Genomic DNA, 18,576 nt, shown 5'->3' with positions numbered 1-18,576 from the left:
AAAGAAATTGATTATGAAAAGAAAAGAAATCACAAATGTTTTTTATTTTTAATAAAAGCAGATTCGTTTTAACGATTTGCAATCAATAATTTCAAAGAATTTTTTGAAAAATTTGAGGAAAGAATGTATAGTAATTCCTCCGTTAGCTGAAGCTATCCCGTCGAGTGGATGAAAACCGAAGATTTTTGCTATAAACGACAATTAAACGAAGAGCTAATGAGAACGTCTTTTTGTAGGCATATAACGATAGAAAACAAACAAAGCCCTCCGTTGCACCTTAAATAAAAATTGAATTTGCACACAGTAGAATCTTTGAATTCTTCATGTATAAAGCAGCTGGCAAACGTTAAAGCAAGACTGCTGTACTGACATTGCATTATTTTGTATGTATACAAAAAACAGTCATTACTATATTGATAAGCGGCTCAACATTTGTGCTCTTTAGAAAGAAGTCTTAAAAATGCTAAGATGCCTTGATATATCATCAGCTTCACCAAGTTTGATCGCATTGTAAGCAACGAGATCGACGGAAAATATCACAACCAAACATTGATGAAAAATTGAGAGAAGAACTAAGATGAATGCTTCACATTTTTTGATGGCGGATCGTTTTACTGCTTGGCACATACTTTACGCTATGCTATTCTTCGTTATATCATTTAAACTTATCAGGCGACAAGAAGCCAGTCAATTAACACACGTTTAAGAGAATCTCAACACTGTTAATAGATGACCCGCGCTCTTAAACGTTAGTTTATGTAAAATTAATGAAGAACTGCCACTGTTGATGGTATTAGAAGCGTTTCTGCTATGTTTGATGAGTGAAAAACGTCACGTGCATGAAAGGAAAGTTACTCCGATATTTTGAATTACTTTTGCTTACTTATGCGTTATTAATGAGATCGAATGCATTTGAATCGCAAGAACCTACAGCCTGCGGTCGCCTTTAAACCAGCTTTAGCTTCTCAAGATCAATTTGTTTTTACGTAGATGATTTGTTAGTGGAATGAGCTAAGTCGGTACGTCAAGTGTAGCAGTAAGCGGCAAAGCAACAAAACAATTACGAAGTGCTTGATGCCATTTTAGATTTGAAGTTTTCGTTAAGTCTATTTGCTGAGCCAACGGAATTTCATCAACACATCGACGCCAATTTGTTTGCACAGGCAAATTTATAAATAAACGGAGCTTCCAATCAGTTGCCTGTGATTGTTGTTGACGCTAGTGAACGACTTTGTGCAAGCTACATGTAAAATGAACGTGTTTAAACTTCCTGCGTTTTACCATGAGCTTTTAACTGACTTTGTTTTTACCGTTCTGCAGGAAAACCCAGAAGACCTTGTAAGTCATGCAGCAAGGTATTTTGAGCTTCTGAGAGATAGCGAAGCCGGCGACAAGTACAGAACAAAACCAATAGACCAAGTCGAAGATATGGATAGTGACAACGAAGAGCCGTTCGTGCCACCAACACGACCAAGAGGAAGGCGCCAAGCCGTTGCCGCCGAATCTTATGATCCAACCAAGCAAAATAATGTCGAAATTGTATCTTACCCGAAAACTGAAAAGCAGTTGAAATTTCTAGAAAAAGCAGTCAAGGATATATTGATTTTTAAAACAGTTGACTCAAAACAATTGAAAGTTGTGCTAAGCTCGTTTTTCCATAGAAAGGTTGAAGAATCGGAGGTGATAATTCAGCAAGGAGACGATGGGGATAATTTTTATGTCGTTGAAACAGGAATATATGACATATTCATTGAAGGCGATACTGGTAGGAAGAAGATCGCTACAATAGATGGAAAAGGCAGCTTTGGAGAGTTAGCTTTAATGTATAATTGCCCAAGAGCGGCAACGATCGTTGCTGTGACAAATGGTGCACTTTGGTGTCTCGATCAGAAGGTGTTTCGAGCCATTGTCGTGACCGCGGCAGCAAGACAGCGACAGCGCTTTGAAGAAATCCTCGAAAACGTGCCGATGCTAGCTGAATTAACAGCATACGAGAGGATGAACCTTGCTGATGCATTGGATGTAAAACTTTTCACCGATGGAAAGTGCATTATTCGTGAAGGGGATGAGGCACAAAATATGTATTTCATTATGGAAGGTAAGGCTAAAATATCAGTTAGACCAGACAAATCAAAGCTGGAGGAAAGAACAATTGCGTACGCTAGGGACGGAGAATACTTTGGTGAACTAGCTTTAGTTTTAAACAAGCCACGGGTAGCCTCTGTTTACGCCGAGGGCGATGTTACGCTTGCAGTGCTGGACATCGCAGCATTCGAAAGACTGCTTGGGCCATGCGTCGAAATCATGAAACGAAACATCGACGTGTATGAGAAGGAGCGTAAACGGCTTGGGCTTCACGGCATCAAATGAGGCGCCAGATTGAAATTCTTATTTGTGTGTTTAGCTTTTGATTTGAAGAAGAATATTCTGTGGCATCAAACAAAATAGGAACAAGATATTCGTTATTGTTAAAAATTTAGCTGGTTCAAAGGAACCAAGTTACGTGAAAGCTGCCTTTAAATGACTTAGAGGTAGTATTCTTATTGTAACACTCTGCATATACTTGAGTTTGACTTAAAAAGACGATGATAAAAAGCATGAACTGTTATGATTAATAGATATTTTGCACTGAATTAAGGATTTTTGAGTCAACAATCTCTTCTACCGATCAAGCACTATTCAGTTGCATACAGTGCTTCGGGGTTCTATTTTGGAAAGAAATCGTTCAAACCTAAACTTCATAATGGTATTAGCAGCAAAAGTTCGGTACCTAATCTACAACTTGAAGATACTAAAGATTACTTTCAAGATGACAATTTTAATCTGATGTTCATGTAAAAGACTTAATTTCTTGCCGTACCTAGGATTGGCGGTATCATTTAGATTTCTTGCATCAAAAGGGATCTTCTTGCTTATTAGAATGTGAGCTTTAAGCTGCAATTTGGCTAATGTTCTTACCAGAACTTCAATTTCTGTGTTATACGTTGCTTGAATGTAAACCACATCAAAAGTTTGGTTAATGGGATAAACAGAAGGCATATAACAAATCGCGTTGGTGAAAAGTTGTTCTAAGGATTTCCAAACAGAAGATGCAAATCAGATCGCACAAGCCGCTTAAAAGTCCTTTTTCGACTTACCATATGGTGCAAGATACATATTAAACCGAGAAGTTAATCATCATCTATAACAGGCATAGAAACGGAAAGATCCTTGATATTTTCTTTTTATATTTGTGAGTCTTTGAACAATTATTAACATAACTGAAATGAGGGCTCTGCATTAGATAAAGGCCGCTTGCAAATTTGAAGATTTCTTGCTACAACCTTCAATCTTTAAAGGGACATGACAGTTACTCGATCATTTAAAAATTTCTTCGAATGCCCCAGAGTAAACAGGTTCTATGTTTACTTTTCTAAGTATGAACCGTCTTTTGTTCTTTCTGCAATGCTCTCAGCAATTTTAATATTTAGTCAATTTTCAATTCATATAAAGACCTAATGTATATAAGAACATATATTAGAGCATTCTTAAAGCTCGTTTGAATCTGCATAATGCATTGATTTGACGCTCTTTGCAAGTCTACGCTGTTTTGCTCAAAGATGATTTCAGGTCAAACAGCTCCTTTCAATTGTACAAATGAGACTTCCACTTTTGGGAATGAGCTTACTGTGCAGCTTCAAAAGATTCTATTGGCTGTGAGCATGATGTTTCCATAATAAATGAAAAGGCCATTTCAAAAGCAACTGTCGAAAGCAATGTATGATAGCCGTAGAATGTAACTGCGAGTAGGTCAACGTCCCAGCTGCTTGCTAGCAATAGACTGGAACAAAAAACCCCAAAACCTGCACACATTTCAAAGTTCCTTGAAGATAAGAGGCAGAAAGAAGATTGATAGATAAATCTGCTAGCAGGTAAACCTTCGGCTCTAATATTTGATAACTACAACTTTCTCAATACCATTTGTGCTTTATGTCATGAATTATTGAAGACAATAAAAGCTTATACATAAAATCTACAGGAAGACACAGTTTCACGGTGAATCAGCTTCAATAAGCCTCCACCATAGCACAATGATTTAACCAATGCGAAATTTTCATATGAAGGAATATTGTCATCTTTTATATGCTCAGAAGAAATTTGCATTTTTGAAATATATGTAGAAATATTGTTAATTTTGCTGTTAGTTTGCTCATCTATATAAAGATAGGCTGGTACACAGACAGTTGACTCGGTACCATATCCACGCTGTATCATGCATACTCATTCAGTCATAATTACCTAGACCATGTGCCGACATTTGATAGAAAACGTCTTGTTTCATAATGACTACATTTGAACCACTAGAAAATCCCGAATGAATTTGACTGGAAAGCTTAAGGGCCATATTAAAGAGAATTAGAAAAGCTACTTCTCCCATTTCTTGTCTAAAAATGATTCTTTGAGCAACAAGCAATGTCATTTATCTTGAGTTAACAGTTTAAGGCAAGCCCAGTAAATCGTGATATCCCACTTTATTTTTAAAGTGCAGTATGACTTGCGCTCAAAATATGAGTTCCAAAAATATAGCTACACGACATTTTTCTCTGTTACTTGTATGATATTGGTCTTGGCTAGTCAGGTGGGGAAGGGGTGTGGAAGTAAATGTTTTCGGGGAAAGGAATTGAAAAACACGAGTTGGTTTAATCCAAGTACTTCTGGCAGGCATTGTTCTTATACTTTGGAACGCTTGGACCAAGGTACATCGTCTCAAAGCAAGCTGATTGTAAGAGCCAATGACCTTTAAATTTACAGAAAGAATATAAATATGTTCATGAAAAAGCTTTATTTATCAGAGAAGATCTAGGTATAGTTTCGAGTTTGGTGAAAATTAGGAAACTCCCTCATGAATCACTATTTGGCATACATTAAAATTTGCAATCGTGCAATCTGGAGATCTCTACAGAGTTGTGCTGGGATCTCTTGTGAAATGTATTCCAAAGCTCTGGAGTGAGTCTCTTTATGACCCTATAGGGCATCGGCCATAGCTTAACGCAAAGCTACTGCAAATACTTTAGTGCCTTGGTGTAAGTGAATAAGCGGGTTATGATAAACTACGATTCTGTTAAACAACACAGACATGTAATAAAACAGCTTCCGTATTCTCTCTAATGGGAGCTTCCTCTCTAATGCGCGCCCTATTTTGTGAACGAAAATTTAAATGACCGAAATCTCTCTAATGAGCACCCCCTAATACTATAAAAATAGGTGTTCACTATATTCATGAAGTAAAACATTATTTACAAAACCTAGGCTGTTGAGATTGGAAAATTTTCTTTCTTTAAAACAGGTGTTTTGTTAAGAATTTCTGTTTGGTTATGCACTTCAATCTCAAAAAGGGAATATTGATTTGCTTATGGAATCTTGATTTATGTAAAAGCAATGATTGTTTTCAAACTGTTTCAACGTCAAAGATTTCAAAACTTTGCTTTTTAATTGCGGGTAATGTGCCCCTTTCTAATGATTGTCCCTTTTTGAAGAGCGTCCTTTTCTAATGAGCGCCCTCTCTAAGAAGCCAAAGTTAAATCCCTTAGCGCTGAAAAGAGAAAATATAGTTTATAGTTTAGACAATCCCTTTCGTTCCCTCTTTTAGAAACCGACAAACAAATGGCTTTGGAGTTTCGCAAGTAGACGGCTCAGAGAGGGACTTCGGTCATTTTTAGAATACCAAGGATGCAGCATTTGTTATGATTTAACGTAGTAAAAACCAGACAAAACCCAAAGAATTTGCTCAAAGCACTAAATTCTAGCTAAGATATCTTAGCACAGATATATTTATAGAACCGAAAAGAACTTTTGATAAATCATCTGAATTTCTATAAGTTTGCCGTTTACACTGCTTGACTGAATTTGTGGGATAAAGTTTTTTAGAACTTGCCTTTTGTCTACAGAGTTTCCTTTGATATCTGGGTAACATAACGACATTAGAACTGATTTAAAACAGGAGATAAAATTGTATAATTAATTTTAAGGCAAGTGTCATAAATCAAACTACTTGAAAATTTTTCTGGGCTTCTCCGATAAAAAAATTTTTATAAGTACCAAACCTTGTTGAAAGCGATTGCCAACCTTATTCAGAACAACGGAAGAAATCGCTCTATTTAGCTTTAAAATCTTCCCTCTCGAAATGTATCACTTTGATAAAAAATAGACAACCATGTTTTATTTCCGACAAAATAACTGTTTAGTTTTACGGGGGTGGGGGGGGGGGTGGGGCTCGCCCCCTCTGAAACTTCTCTATCTACACAGCTACCAACTATGTGAGTTGATTTTTTCATTTTTTTGTACCGGTTCCAATAAAATTTAAATTTCATCAAATTTGCACATGCTATGTCATCTACGTTTTAGTCCTATTTTTATCTAAACTCTTTATTGGTTCGACTACACTCTCTCTACATCTTTTTATCTTTTTCTTTTGTACATATGGTGGATTTAAAGCTATATCTTATAATTGTATGTAACAACAAAACGACAAAATACACAATCCAGAGCTCTGACAATACTGTAGAACATTCACAAAATGCCTTGACAAGGTCGATAGCGTGTCGTTAAAGCGATGCCTGCATATTCTTAATTCTTAATCACCATATTTCAGTTATCGAAAATCCTTGTTCAAGATTGAGATTAAATGGTTGCGCAGGTTTTTATGCTAAGAAGCAAGATGATAAGAATAAAAATGATTTTGAACGAGGGTTCTAGTACGATTTCCAAAAATAAACTTAAGAAGTTGTGATCTGATGTGTGGGTTTTTTCGGATCTATTGTTATATTATTTTTGTCTAATGACATAAAAGTTTCTTAATCAAAACAAATTTTTGCGTCTTTAAAAGAAAGTGGTGTGCAAGTTTTCATGATCTAACTGCTTACCACTACACTCGCTTACAGCATCCATTACATAAGGAGTCTGGATTACACCTTTTCTCGAGCAAAGATTAAAAATTTTAAGCTTTGTCACTGTGGAGGAGCTTTAATCACAGTTTACGCTACAATGTCATTTGTACCGGATTTCTATATTTTTGATTAACAAAATTGAATCTTTAACACCAATTATAACATTATTAATATGATTTGCTCCTCTAATTCCTAATCCAATCTCAGTGTCTTAAATCTCGATTCGGTTCACACTCCCGATGCTCTCATATCGAGGGACTACACCATAAACGCCAATAAAAAGACGTTTAAGTCTCTTTCTATCCATGGACAGGATCTCAAAGACGCAGCTGGAAGACCAAAAAAATCACAAACGTTTTGGTAAAGATGATTTTTCAGACTTGGCATTGCCATATATAGCAAAGTGCTTCCTAGTGATATTTAACACCTCTTTCGAAACTAGCAAAGTCCACCCAATCAAATTACAGACCAATTCTGTATTGCCTGTTATTTCGACGTTGTTTGAAAGGTTTGTCTTCAACCAGCTGTACAAATATTTAGACATAAAAGGGCTTTTTTCAAGTGGACAACCAGCCTCTAGATTAAAATTTTCCACCTCAACTCTGATGATGAATGGTACTATAGTATTAACAATGGCTATATGATTGGCTCAGTTCTTGTTGACCTTAAAAAGGCTTTCGTTACAAGCAACCATGAACGTCTATGCCAAAAACTCGAGCACTATGGAATTTATGACAGTGATCCCTTCTGGTTTCAGTCCTACCTGTCTAGCAGGAAACAGTGTTGTAGGGTTAATGATACAGACTCTAAATTAGTTGGCAGTTAGCAATAATTTTGTCTGGAAGAAGGTGACGAATATCAAAGGCTTTTGCGAATTCTTGAGAAAATTTTGATGCGCTCTTGCAACTTGTTGAATTTGATATTAAAAAGATCAACGCAAGGCTTAAAGAGGCAATATCAGCAAAGATAAAATTCTCAGCAAAGCTTGTCAATTTTGTTTGTCTTTCATCTCTATTGCGATACAGAGTCGATCTTGTGTCCCAAAGATAGCTTTCCTCTCTCTTCAAATTTATATACTCTTTGGTTTCTTATTTCTTTGAATCTTTGCAGTCATTTATAAGAGTTTCAAAAAGCAGCGTGATCAAAAACAACCTTGCTGGTGGAGTAAAACCCTTGAAGGACAGTGCATATTATTAAAGACAAAAGGACTAGAGAGAGAAGGAGGACTAGAGAACCCAATAGAAGAAGTTGGACGAAAGTTGAAAGTTGGACGAAAGTTGAAAGTTTTGCTTTGTCGAAACAGCTTTTAAGACATCAAATTGTGCGTTTACGCTGTCCAATTTTCGGCAATTCAATTAATCGAATCCAATTAAATGCATAGTGTATTCCAGCCTTAGAGTGCAGAAAATAGAGGTGGTGCTCCACAAGGCTCATGTCTCGGCCCTCTAGTTTTCATAGTCTATATCAATTATCTTCCCTATGCAGTTAGAAACTCAGTCACCTCCATGTAGGTAGATAATGCTATTCTGTTCTTAAGATCTAAGAATTTAAAAGAACCGAATGAAACTATCAATACTGACCTAAAGGAATTGGATTTCTGGCAACGAGGAAACAAACTATCACTAAATGTAGCGAAGACATAGGGAATGCTAATTTGTATGTACTAGGAAAAACTTCTGCTTCAAGATTAGATATATTAACTTAGCTTTAGCTGAGAAGACAAGATTTCTTGGTGTTCAAGTTGACAATAGCCTCGATTGGAATTAAAAGCGGGAGCACCTCTGCCTAGGTATCTAGAGCGATTGATCTGTTAAAGTAAGCAAAAAGATGCTTTCCTCAAAATTTCCTTAAAAACGTTTACAGTTGCATCGTTGAACCCAACCACAGATACTGTAGCGTTGTATTGGGCTGTTGTGGTGTTACTGAAAACTTAAGAAGCTTTAGAACAGATTTGCTAGGATCATAACGAATAGCAGATTTGATTTTTGAACCAGCATTCCTGCATTGGCTACCATGCTTAAATAATTGAAAATGAAAAATAAATTATTACCAACTGTGTTGAAAATAAATAAATTTGGAAAAGAAAGCTTTCATAAAGCAAAGACATCTACAGAAAGACTTGACTCAAATATCAGAAGACGCATATAAAGAGTCAGGGTTGCAAGGGAATGGTACCATCTTTTGGGAATTGTAGTTAATACCAAATCTTTGGAATTGTTAAAAAAGAAGCAAGAAAATCATTTTGGAGAAATTAAATAAATATGTGATACAATTTTGGGTTGAAAAATAGTGTCAATGAATATGAAGCGTGCGCGCAGAGTCGTCTGGTTTCCCAGGGATGAATTCAGCTGAATTGAAAATTTAGTCAGACTAATATAATGAGTGTGTAGGTCGAACAATTGAAGGCCATTAGAAACGGTAGCCAGTGTAACCGTCCCACAAATGCTTGCCAAGTGTATCCTTTTTTAAAGTAGTTGAACCTGGTTTGCTGACCAATGCAAACAATTGCTTGTCCAATATACACCTTGAATCTTGAACATAACCATGTCAAATTCCTTCTGGAAGTTTAAATGGTATACTATTTCTGGAGCTTACATTGAAATATCAAAACACGTTGGTATTATATTGGAATTGCTCGTCTGCAAATTTACAAATCTTTCTTCGCATTTGTCAAAAACAATGTTCACAGTAAATTGAAGAACAAAAGAACACTATGGTGCTAGACTGACTCACACAAAGTATAAAATGTGCAAGAACTCTATCTCTAGTTCTACAAGATATCAATTGACTGGTAACTTGTTGCAGCACCCCTAACTGGGTTCTTACTGTCTGCTAGGACCTGACAGTATAACTTCATTATTACATGTTCAGACATTGTTCCGTCAGTTATAACTCAACATCTTAAGATCATTAAGATAACGAAGCCATGAAAATGACCATGCTTATAACGTATTTCAATTAATTTTGGCTGTACAAAACTTGCAAATGAAAGAAACCAAACACATTACAGCATACTAAAAGCTTTTTCGTCTGACACTAGGCATAAAGGGTCAGAATAAAAGGGCCAAAAGCACTAGATAAAGAATATATACCCAGTTGTGCATCGAAATACATTATTCCCCAAAATAGACTGGTTCCAATTCCAAGAAATTATAAAACAAGGGGCATTTTTTAGTAGAAGGTAGGATCCAGTTGATTTTGGGTATTTCGACCATGCTGATTACGAATTTCGAGGATCCCAAGCGAAATTAGCTCATTTAAGGGCTTAATTTGCATATCAAAATGGCTGCCAGTCGAAATCTTCAAAATGCTGCCAAGAAAATCCATGACACTGCATTCGAATAGGATATTCACTAATATTGCTGTTATGAGGATAGAACTTGGTAAAATGGTGTACAGCAACAAAATCTACACAACAGGGAACTTTTTAAATTTTTCATTACATCCATGACGTCAATATGATGTTATAATTGAAGAAAATGGCAGAATTTGCCAACTATTGGTAATATCTCATTTTTAATTATTAAGTCCTTTTATAGTCTCTAGAATGTATCAAAATGCACCAAAAAGTAAAAATCAGAGATATGATTTCCATCTAAGCTTATTATCTATATCGCTTATTCATGATTTATTTACACCAATTTGTCATTGTTTCATTTAAACCCCTAATTACTGGTGCAAATACTCTAAAATGTCTTGAATTTACTTTTAAGGATAAAGAGAGCCAATTTGGGCTAGTAAAGTTGATCTATTACATTTTCTGTGATTTACATGACGTCATAAATATGATGACGTCATTAACAAAATTTTTCACGCCATCAAAAATTGAAAAGGTCATGCAACATTTCAAAGGTCTCTTCGAAATCAGTCGAATGGTGGCATTCTCGATGATCTATGATCCTCCGGCAAAAGTTAAACTCATTGATTTGGTTTTCTAGCTGGTTAGTGTCTACCATTTAAAATAAAATCTTCCAGTTTTATTTAGCCCATTTAATATTAAGAGAAATGGCAAACTTTCGGCTCTTCATTTTTCGAACTAACGACAAGTTTATGCATGACATTTCTCAAATGAAATTTTCCCCCAAGTAGCAATCGGGTGAAATGTCAACATTGACTATTCAAGTGGCTGAACGCGTTTCTTTTGTACATCCAGTTCTACTATGCTGCATTTTTGTGAAGGTCTCTAACGTGTGTCCAAGCTGGAATCTAATCGATTATAGGTCAGTTGAATTCGATGTTTTCAGCTTTGCTGCATATGCCATACATCACGCTACATTACAGGCCTTACGCAAATTAACACTATCTTCTGACTAAAAATTCTTGACTGTTCTTTAGACAAGAATAATTGTAGTTTTACTTAAAACTTCATTGCTAATTTTTAAATTCTTCCATACTTGTCAAGAAATCTTGAGGATTCTTCTCATGTTGATATGCGCAAGGCCTGCAGTGTGAAGCTTGACCCTACATTAAGATTTGAAGGAGTGTCTGATCTAAATCTTAAAGCAAACTAAGCTATATGAGTTCTGCATCGTGTGTTACATCCACAAAAGATCATCTCCAGAGAAGCAGTAGGGATGGCTTCACTCTCATTAGAATCGGCTTTAATCGATCTTCAAAAAGCTCCCATCCGAAATCTGTAGGTGACGGTAAGTATTGATGCGGTGATCCAGCTTGTTTCCATATCATTGCTTGGAAGTGTGCTCTTCTTATGTGAAGATGTGCCACAACACTTGTTGGAGGCAATGCCTCGGGTTTTTTTTTCTTGAAAAATAGAACGTGTCGGGCTTCATTTGTGGTGTTGATACGACCTGCACCATAAACGTGGAAAAGAATTGTTCTGCTTTCCACATAACTTGTTCGTTAATACCTTCTTCTCCCATGTTTCGCAAGAGTTCATGAGACTCTTTAAAAACTTTCCATGCAGATGCCTTTGTATTCCCAGACAAGTATGAAGTTGTATCACATCCAGTAAGAGTGTGAAAGGGGATGAGTGCTTTAACAGATCCCTCATGCAATCTCTTTGACTGGAATATCTTTTCTCTTCTTTGACGTTTCAGACATCATTCAAAGATCATTGCATCGCATTCGTTAAAAGTGGGACACCAGAATGATGAGCATATCTGCATTTCTATAGTAGCAACTACTACTGTATTGCAGGTGACATTGATAGCACGAAGGGCAAGTCTGATGTCTGCTTCTTTATGGTCTGCAATCAAAGACAAGGTATCAGTGTAGTATTTCGATGACTGGGCAAGCAATTCATTGATAAATCCACCAGCTGTAACAATTTCTTTATCTTCAGTTGCTTGGCGAAGCAACTCTTCTGACAGGAATCGTGCAAGATCTGCTTTGTTTTCTGGCAATGCAAAGACGTTTGACCAGAACTTTGGAAGAGGTACCAAACCGCTCTCTTTTACTCGGCGAACAGGCCGCCTAGTTTTTTTCCGCCTTAGTCTGGTACTAGTTTTGATTGATAGTTGTCTATAGCGGTCAAAAACAACGTCGATTCTCTGGTAGCGTTTACCCATTTGACGCACTGCTAAATCTCTGGTAGCGTTTACCCATTTGAAACAAATGTGTCTGCTAAATCACGAAACGAAGAGCAACCATTTGATTTGCCTAATAACACCACTAGAGCCTGACCATCGATGATTAAGCACGCTGTTATTCCATGAAGATCGATACTCTCTGGACAATTGATGCTATCCGTTAGCTTGTCAATGAGGACAGACTTGCTTCCAGTCCGAAGAGAACAGTTCATTTCAGTGAGAGATGAGGAACTGGCATCAATTCATGAGAAAGCACACTCTTAAGATCAACTTCACGGCTGCCTTCATAAGCAGTGATCAGCCGCATGAGGATATTTCGATCGGCCTTGAAAATCGTCTGCTTCTCCTTGTAGTTTGGATTTATTTGAACTTCATATAGGCTTTGAAAGGTAAGCGCTCTGCATCTTTTTAATGGTTCGTTGAAGGATATCATGGGCTGTGTCAGACAGTGTCAGTCTGTGCGTGACAAAGCTTAGAATTTAAAAGATTCTTGAATACCACTTGCCAGAACTTTATGCGGTTTGGAGGGTCCCTTGGTTATACCTTGAAGTTTTTTGACCGGCAGCCATTTTGAATATGCAAATTAAGCCTTTAAATTAGCAAATTTCGCTTGGGATCCGCCAAATTCGTAATCAGCATGGTCGAAATACCCAAAATAAACTGGATCCCAGCTTCTACCCGAAAATGCCTCTTGATCTCTTTTTAAGAACTATTTTAGAGAAATGGAACCAGTCTAAAACTTTCGCACGGTATGATTTCGGACGTTTAATTTTCGACAGAAAAATTGAGACCAATAAATCTTGACTCGGGAAAATTTCGGACAAAAATAAAAGACAAGATGCAAATTGCGTTGTGAAATGGGATTTCTGAGATGAACCATTTCTAAACACAGAGAAAGCGAATAAGAGAATTTCGCAGAAGCAGGGCGTGAATCGTGCTTGATGAAGAGCATCTTGACGAGGAGGGTCAGGCAAGTCAAATTACGATGACAGTCCTGCTGTATTCGAATTTGTTGACTGAACATTGCATCTAGCATGCAGTAGGAAATTTGGATGTTTTGCAGTAAGAGAAGTAATAGCCGGATAAATCGGATTCATGAAAGAGCAATGAGAATAGCTCATGATGATTATGAATCAACTTTTGAACAACTTTTAGTAAAGAATAAAACAATATCTTCTCTGAAGAAAAATTTACAATATCTTGCGATAGAAATTTACAAAAATTTTGAACAGTTTGAATCCACCTTTTATGGATGAAATATTTTCCATAAATGAATGCCCATATTACTTAAGAAACTCCCAATTCAAACAGCAAAGCCACATTACAAAATACATGGATTTAATACCGTATCATACAGATGTAGCCAAATATGGAACTCAGTTCCAAACGAGATAAAGTACTCCCCTACTTTACAAATATTCAAGAAAAAAATCTCAGAATTTACATCGTTTAATTGTACTTGTAATCTTGGTTAAACATGGTTGAAAGTCAAATAAAACAGGCCATCACGAAATAATTCTTTGCAATCAATCCTCGCATTGTTTACAGTTTTAGGGGAAGGATTGTGTATCGTTGTTATGAATAAACCTGCTTCTGTGATTCTGGCTACGGTGGGCACACAACCCGAAGATTGGGGGAAGTATAACCAGTGGCGTAGTTTGACCTTCCAGACTAGGGGGGGTAGAGGGTAACCAGTGGCGTAGTTTGACCTTCCAGACTAGGGGGGTAGAGGGTTATGCGTGGTAAATGTTACCGAAAAGGACATAGATGAAGGATAATTTGGGTGCTATTTCCTCTACTTATAGAATTTACAGGATATGTTGGAATATGACCCAACGTTGATGGTCAAACGATCCAACGTTTCACCCAACATTTCATTTTCATTTTTCATTTTAAAATATTAAAAGAGGTTATGAGTTTCATATCACGATATGTTTTTCAAACTGACCTGTTTTAAACTAACACACTAAACTAAGATTAAAAGAAATTATCATTCCTAATTTACAATATAATATAATACAAAATCTATGAAAAAGAACGTAAAATTTAAATTAAAGTTACACCCCTTCTTTAGTTGTTCTTTGAAAATTTTGAGGGATGGTGTCAATTTTTTTTTCTCTTTCTAGACTGTCCTAGAGCTTTGCAACGCCATGAGAAAAGCCTTATGGCCATTGATCGTTTTCATTAACGGTATCCTAACATCAGTTTCTGATGAGCGAAGAAACCGTTCTCTGTCATCTGAATATGTTATGAATAATTTTCTCAAGTAGTCAGGGGCAAGTGAATTCAGAGCCTGTAAGTCAGCGTTGCAGTCTCTTTTCTCACAAGATTACTGATAGTTGACCAGCCAAGACTCTGAATTAGCGGAGCAGCTGAAGCATCGTATAGGCTGTTTGTTACAATTCTTGCAGCTCTTTTTTGGATTTTTTGCAGGACGGCAATTTTTGATTTACTACAGCAGCCACAAACGGAGAAACAGTAACCCAAATCGGGCTCAACAAATCCTCTATACATTTTATTGAGAACGTCAGATGGAAGATATTTCTAAGAATACTTAATAAGTGCAAAGGATCGATTTGCCTTGGATTTGAAAGAATCGCTATTTTTGTCCCATTTTAGTTGACTGTCTATCTGAGCACCTAAATGTATTGGTAGTCATTTCAATATTCCTGATCACTTGTTGAAAAAGATGGTAGAGCATCAGGCTGGCCTTCGATCCTATGGATGTTTGGACCAGAACCTATAATAAGTGACTGTGTTTTCACAACGTTAAGGGAAAGTTTGTTTGCATGCAGCCAATCCTGTAGTTTCAAAAGTTCTAAGTTTAGGTCATTCTGTCGGTCATCAGTGCTTTTTGAGGAGAGAGAAATAACCGCGTCATCAACATGCATGCTGACATGAGATATTTGCAGAGAATAAGGCAGATCATTGATGCTAATCGGGAATAAGAGTGGACCAAGACAAAAGCCTTGAGGAACTCCACAATCTCTTCCCTTCATATCAGAGGAAATGCCATCTAACCTGCAAAATTGTTTACCATTATCCCAGTATGATGTAAGCCAGTCATGTTCCAGGCCAGTCACTCCGTAAATATTCATTTTTTAGCAGGATTTCATGATCAAACGTGTCAAAGGCCCCCTTCAGGTCAATGAAAATTAGAGCAATGGATTTTCCTGTGTCTATATTCAGGTACCAACCATTGGGGCTAGCCATAAGGGCTGTGGCAACCGAATGTTAGAGTCGAAAACCAGACTGGTGCTCGTACAGTGATTTATTTGCGTCCAGGTATTCATAAAACTGATTGAAAATTAACTTCTCAAAAACTTACTTCACCCAACATTTTCACGCGCAGATCGAGAAAGGACTGGGTAGAAGGTCGCGCTGGAGGCTGCACAGTTTCGCGACATTTCGATCCGAAAAAACGAAAGGTACTCGCTGCCTTCACTGTCATCGCGGCTTTTCAGGACAAGCGTTGCATCCCTTATCGAGGCCGTGGCCTAAATTCGTCTCCCTGCGCTTTCTTGTAGCTCCTCTGTGCTACGGACTCTTCATTGACGCTTTACGCCTCCTCTTTTGCGCAAAATTCGTTATACTTCGTTATATTTTCCATAATTTAAGTGCAACTGATTGTAAGCAAGCGCGATTGTTAAAACGAACGAAACCAGCCCGAGAAAGCAACGATGCGATGACTGAATTTTGACGCCCTTTATCTGCGCGTGCGCAGAGCCAATAATGGCCGACCAGACATTTCACCTAGCACTTGAAAACAATGGAATTTTTGGATGTTAGCTGCCAACATTTTGACCTCAGTCAAATTTCATCCAACATAAAAAATGACGATGTTGGATGACCCAATATGGTGGTCAAACCATCCAACATGATGTTGGGCGAAATGTTGGGTGAAATGTTGGATCGTTTGACCAGGGCTTTATTAGGTGCATTTCTGCATTTCGGTTACATTAGGTTTTCTCGTGTTATACAAAAGCGCTTAAATAATGTCACATTTGAGATCTTTCCTCGAAAATCTCGAAAATCAGAAAAGATTCCGAATCTACACTACCAATCAGGCAAAATTTAATGTTTTTAGCCTCTTAGCATTATCATATGCTAATGAGATGAAACATGTTTCTAAAAAGAAGTGTAAAAATGGCATGAAAATATAATTAAAGTGTTCTAAAGGTAAACTCTATAAATAGGTAGATGTTGTTTTGAGTTAGTGTAACTTTTAAGTCTCAAAAAAAAATTAAAATATTAATGGAAAAATGGCAAATTTTGAAAGGCATAAAAATGAAACTTTATAAAAATACCAGTGTCACACCTTAAAAATTATCTTGCTGTGTTTGTTCAGATTTCAAAGTACCAAGTATTTTTTTAAAAATCTGTTAGGTGGAAACGGCCTAATTTGAAAAATGTCACAAACTCAGAACGTTGCTTGATATTTGTATCCTGTATAAGGGTCCTGTATATTTATTAGTCAAAGCTAATGCCTTCTGTATAAAAATCACAGATTCAAGTATGTAGGCATTATATAGTAGGAACACTCTACTGAATTCTTTAACAATTCATTATCTTTTCCGTCCAACAAAAAATTTGAATAGTAAAGTTGATTTTTCAGAAAAATAGTCAACCATTATGTAACAAATTGTTGCTCAGTTTTCAATAATACTATCGAGCATGACAAAAGTATGCTTGTCATTGTGTGCTGCTAACGATAGGCCCTTTATATTTATTTCAAAAATGGTCATTCCGTCCAACAGATGAACCTTTTTCGTTACTTTGTTTAGACGTTTGATTCAGAAACGTTGCATTTGATTGGACGGAATCCTTTTCTTAAACTCAAATCAAATCATGCTATGTACGTTTGTTACTTAGTTTGTCTCGAAAACGTATTGAAGTTTTCCACTAGTTTCACCCTGAAGTGTTAGCTTACAATTTTAAAGGTATTGTTTAAAAAGTTGCATTTTGTCCGTCCAACAGTTTCGTCCAACAGATTAAATCTATAAACTTTGGATTTGATTATAGTTAAGCATTCAACATTTCCCGTTTTGAATAAGTGTTAAAAACGTTGCATGTATCTTATTATTTGATAATCTTATCAGTTGAAGCTTTTAAGTCAAGAATTTTAGATATAATTTTTATCACCTTAGTTTTTGCCAACAGTTATAAGGCTATCTATTCCGTCTTACACATCATTATTTCCTAAATATTTTCCAAAACTTCAGACGTATTAAAACATTTCTTTGCCCAGCCCTTATTCCACCTTGTTGGGTTTAAAGGCCCCCCCCCCCCCATAGTGGTCGAGATTCACGCATTCACGCACAATTTTTTTTTACTTTTCACGCATTCACGCACTGCAAAATTGGATTTTCACGCTCCGCAAACAATAAATGTAATATCTGTTATTGCTCATAAGAGCCCTGTTTGAAGGACTACAACACAACTGTCAAACTTTGAAAGTCTACACTTTGCTTGCACTACAAATCAGCAGAAACGACAGGAAATTTAAATTATCATTCAAAATTTCATTAATGTGTAGTTAAAGCCTTTTCATGACATAACGCAAGGAAAGCTCATGTTTCACGCTTCACGTAGGAATCTTTATTCACGAAACCACGCATATAAAATTTTACGATTTCACGCACGAGAACATGGCGAATAACGCATCACGGAAAAATATAGGGGGGGGGCCTTTAAAATCCCCCTATGAAAAAATCAAGGCTGGTTTAGCAAACATGTTTGTACGCAGAAATTGTATCGAATTCCATCCAACAGAAAAATCCTAATTCAAAATAATACCTGTAAAAAATTTGAATTCAATATAAATATGGAGTATTCAATTTCAAAATGTTATTATTGAATAAAAATGTTTCAATAAGAGGATGCCTACCTTGTGAAGAATTTGAGATTGAGATTTCGTTTTCAGGAACTTTTCCAACCTTACGGTGACAACTGGCAGTGTTTCTTTAAAAAGTCGCATCTCAAGATAAGGTGTTTTTTCTACGATGTTTCTTTGGCTTCCATATTTGTAATTTTGTTTTGAATTCATTGACAATAATTTCAGTCCTGCCATCATCTTTTAACGAAACATTTTCTTCAACAGC

At 36.5% G+C, this 18,576-nt stretch overlaps 1 protein-coding gene and 1 long non-coding RNA gene across 5 annotated transcripts in view; one reads left to right on the top strand and one right to left on the bottom strand.

The window, feature by feature from the left end:
• Nucleotides 1–2,633, top strand: part of LOC135681593 (cAMP-dependent protein kinase type II regulatory subunit) — a 22,313-nt gene extending 19,680 nt beyond the window's left edge. For all 4 annotated transcript variants that reach the window (XM_065196140.2, XM_065196139.2, XM_065196138.2 and 1 more), the window contains one exon: nucleotides 1,321–2,633. In XM_065196140.2, coding sequence (XP_065052212.1) covers nucleotides 1,429–2,370 — 942 coding nt within the window. In that variant the 5' untranslated portion in view covers nucleotides 1,321–1,428 and the 3' untranslated portion in view covers nucleotides 2,371–2,633. The remainder of the gene's footprint in view (nucleotides 1–1,320) is intronic.
• LOC135681596 (uncharacterized) overlaps nucleotides 1–18,576 on the bottom strand; it is a 21,275-nt gene extending 2,699 nt beyond the window's left edge. Inside the window, exon 1 of the long non-coding RNA XR_010515624.1 lies at nucleotides 18,363–18,576. This is a non-coding gene — a long non-coding RNA (uncharacterized LOC135681596). The remainder of the gene's footprint in view (nucleotides 1–18,362) is intronic.

The sequence above is a fragment of the Rhopilema esculentum genome, chromosome 12, assembly GCF_057945365.1.
Source record: "Rhopilema esculentum isolate cy_ngs chromosome 12, ASM5794536v1, whole genome shotgun sequence".
Lineage (NCBI taxonomy): Eukaryota > Metazoa > Cnidaria > Scyphozoa > Rhizostomeae > Rhizostomatidae > Rhopilema > Rhopilema esculentum.
The sequence above is the reverse complement of the archived record's forward strand: the minus strand, read 5'-3'. Positions and strand labels throughout refer to the sequence as shown.